Genomic DNA, 3,197 nt, shown 5'->3' with positions numbered 1-3,197 from the left:
TGCCTCTGAATATCAATTCTGTGGAAGGAAGGCATCAGGACCTCCCCCCCCCCAGAACATCTCAGGGAGCCCAACATAGGCATGCTGGGGCAGGCTACAGGGGCTTTTCTTAGGTTGAAGCCCTTGCTGCTGTCCTAGGACATGGCAAGATGGGAGTACAGACCCCCCAATCTCACCTTCCCAGCCCCCGGTGCCACTCAGCAAGGTCTACAGGGCCAGGAACCCCCCTGGTCCAGAGTGGAGGGTGAGCAGGGGAGAGGTCTCCTATGCTGAGGCCCCATCCCTGTCCAAGTCTAACCTGGCTCCTGCCTCCCAGGGGTTGAAACTGCCTCTAACCTCTTAACCCCTAAAGAAGAAAAGGTCCAGCCAAGGCCCCAGTCAGAAACCACTTTTTTTTTTTTGACTTAGTTATCAACATCACCTGTGACGGCTGGGGACTTGAAAACAGGAAACAACCTGGGATGGAATTTTGTCACCTCGCATAGATACATGTGTGCCCACACGTACCCACACGTGCACACGTGCTGACCACATCCGTGGCGAGTGGGCCTTGACCAGCTTTATGTTAGAGACACTTATGCAGGCCGGAGAATAAGATAAGATGTGCAAAGATGATGGGCACCCAGGACACAGGTGCACAACAGAAGGGGATCCCAGAGGCCTGAGAAGAGAGGGAGCCCAAGCGGACTTGGGGTCCCTCTCATCGAACTCCTAAGTGCTCCTCCATGGCTCTGTGCCCCACAGGGTCAGGGAAATGGACAAGGTTGGGGCCAACTGGGAGAGGCCGTTCTCCCGCCTGAGCATAAAGTCCATTCTCAATGGAGATGAAACTGCTGCGTGCAGAGGCTGGCAGGGGCACCCAGGGGGCAGGAGGCCGAGGTTGGCACGCCGTGTGGGCGGGGAACACTGCCCATGGGGACAGTGGCCGGGGCTGAAGAACCGTGTCTAGAGTGGCGAGGCGGTAACGGTTGGTGTTGACAGTAGTGTACGGGATGTGGAGAGAGGCCAGGGAGGCTTGGCTGGCCACCTGCTGGGACGATGGGGAAGGAGGCCTGAGTTAGGCCCTACCTCATAGCCCCCCAGTACCAGCCCACTCTGTTCCCCACTCGCAAACAATCCCCCAGTCCTCACCCTTGCTCGCGTCTGTGTCTGGGGGCTGGTGAAGGGTGGCTGAAGCTTCATGACAGACCTGGGAAAGTGAGGAGGGTTAGAAGCAAAGTATGTGGCTAGCCCGCTGGTGTGGGAGTTTGGACTGGGCCCAGCAGGGGTTGGGTCTCACCAGTGCCTCTGCCGATGCAGCAGGTAGAGAAGGTAGACACAGCCAAAGATGAGGACCCCTGAGACCCCCAAGATCCCAGCCAGGTCAGCCCGCAGTATGGGGGATGGAGTAGGGGCAGGGAGCCCTGTGTATAGAGAGAGAGGTGTACCAGATGGGCAGCCAGTGCCCTGGGGTCCCTCCCTGCCCTCCCTGGCCCCTCTCATTGGCCCCACCTTGGTCTGTGCTGAGGAAGAGGTTCCCACAGGCCTCCTGGGAGCCTTCAGGAAAGGAAACAAATTTGCAGCAGAAGGTGGTGTTGGGATTGGGGCTTATCCCCTCAGACCCTTCTTCCAAGGTGAGGGAGATGCTAGTTTTGGTTTCCCAGTGGACCTGGCAGGCGGGGGGCCAATGCTGGATGCCAAATTCTGGGTGCAAAACAGCCAGTCTAGTCCCTCCGGCACCGTCGGGCCCCCCAGAGCTCACAGTCACCAGGGAGACAGAACCAGATCCCAGGAATCCACAGCGGACAGTGAAGGACGGGGACTTGGTGGCCTCCATCTGAACTTGCACCCACACTTCAGGGGTCCCTGTGGGATACAGGCATAGGAGGGCCCCAGGGCTGGGTCTCCACCCTGCCCCATCTTCTGCTTCTCTCCAGTCCCCCACTCACCAGCAGTGATGCAGAGTGTCAGCAGCGCCAAGAGCAGGACCAGGGCGCGGGGCCTGTCCATGGCTCCCCTCCAGCCCCAGCTATGGGAGCTGCTGTGGTAGGGACAGCACCTGTGTTTCCGTTCTCATCACAGGAAGTTTTCATGTGTGAACGAGCCCGGGGAGCAGCTGGGCTCTGCAGCCCTGCCCCATTTCCTTCTCTGTCTGCCTCAGCTTCATGAATGCAGGGCAATGCACCCTCTGCCTTGGGAGACTTAAAGCAACAGCAGTAAGGTTTTCCCTGTACCCATGGCTGTGCTTCACTCAAGCAGGACAGCAAGCCAAAAACCAGTTGGTCCCTTGGGCAAACTGTCATCCCACCACACTGAGAGAAGCAGGGCCTCCAGGCCGATCACTTCACCGCTCTCAGCCCAGTGAGCATCCTCTGGACCCTTTGACCTCCTCTCTGGCTCCATACCTGACTCAGACCTGCTCTCGCCACTTCCTCCGCTGCTGTTCGCGACAGGGTAGGAGACCTGTGCACAGCTGACCGGTGTGGTAACCCAGCCCAGTGTGGGTGCAGAGCAGGGGGGCACATACCAGCCTCAGCCTCCCTAGCCTGGTAGCCCCTCTCGCACCGAGATCCTCCCCACTTTGCAAGGCCCTGCTCAAATCCCACCGCCTCCAGGAGGCTGCCCCCAAGGGAACATTTCCTTCTTGGACAACTGCTGCACAGAGGCTGGGCCTGGGTGGTGGCTGCCCCTGGGCCAGTGCTCACAGATGGACTCTGAGCCCTGGAAGAAGGTACAGCTTTTAGAGGGCCAAGCAGACGGGGAGCTTGATACTTGGTGATTGATGGGAGAAAAGCAATGGTACAACTACTCACCAACCTTCTCCATCTTTTTTTTTAGTCTCATAAGCCACATGGTCCCCTCGGTAAGTTCTCATTGTAGACAATTAAAACAACACTGAATAGAAAACATCAAAGTTGTCTTTCCCTATCCCACTTATTCCCATGTCCTTCCCCATTTTAATCTTCAGGAGGTTACAACTGTCAATATTTTATCATTTCTGGATTTTGTACATTGCTTAGGAAGATCAAATTATAAAAATAACATTGTAAATTTTGTTTTTATTCCTAACACTATGGAAGAGTTTCTTTTTTGCCCCTGAAGAATTTTAATTTGGGGATGGTGTAAAAAGTATAACCTTTTAGGTGGAGAGCCAACATCCTCAAGGTCTCTTGCTGTTTTGAAATGCCATCTTGATCATAAATTCTTACAGATGATCT

General features: G+C 55.7%; 1 protein-coding gene across 4 annotated transcripts; it reads right to left on the bottom strand.

The window, feature by feature from the left end:
* Window positions 1-373: 373 nt before the first annotated feature.
* On the bottom strand, window positions 374-2,157 carry PVRIG (PVR related immunoglobulin domain containing). 4 transcript variants are annotated; one of them, XM_086691938.1, is made up of 5 exons: window positions 1,929-2,157; window positions 1,492-1,536; window positions 1,280-1,403; window positions 1,132-1,189; window positions 374-1,030 (listed from the first exon to the last, which is right to left on the bottom strand). In XM_086691938.1, the coding sequence occupies exons 1-5, from the start codon at window positions 1,987-1,989 to the stop codon at window positions 701-703; spliced, it is 618 nt and encodes a 205-aa protein (XP_086548064.1). In that variant the 5' UTR covers window positions 1,990-2,157; the 3' UTR covers window positions 374-700. The 4 variants fall into 4 exon arrangements, with proteins under 4 accessions (XP_086548064.1, XP_025778904.2, XP_086548063.1 ...); XM_025923119.2 differs by having other exon boundaries at window positions 1,492-1,845; window positions 1,929-2,155; XM_086691937.1 differs by having other exon boundaries at window positions 1,492-1,683; window positions 1,929-2,154.
* Window positions 2,158-3,197: the final 1,040 nt, after the last annotated feature.

The sequence above is a fragment of the Puma concolor genome, chromosome E3 (assembly GCF_028749965.1).
Source record: "Puma concolor isolate L17-30 chromosome E3, mPumCon1.1.hap2, whole genome shotgun sequence".
NCBI lineage: Eukaryota > Metazoa > Chordata > Mammalia > Carnivora > Felidae > Puma > Puma concolor.
Note: the sequence above shows the minus strand (reverse complement) of the source record. Positions and strands in the feature narration are given on the sequence as shown.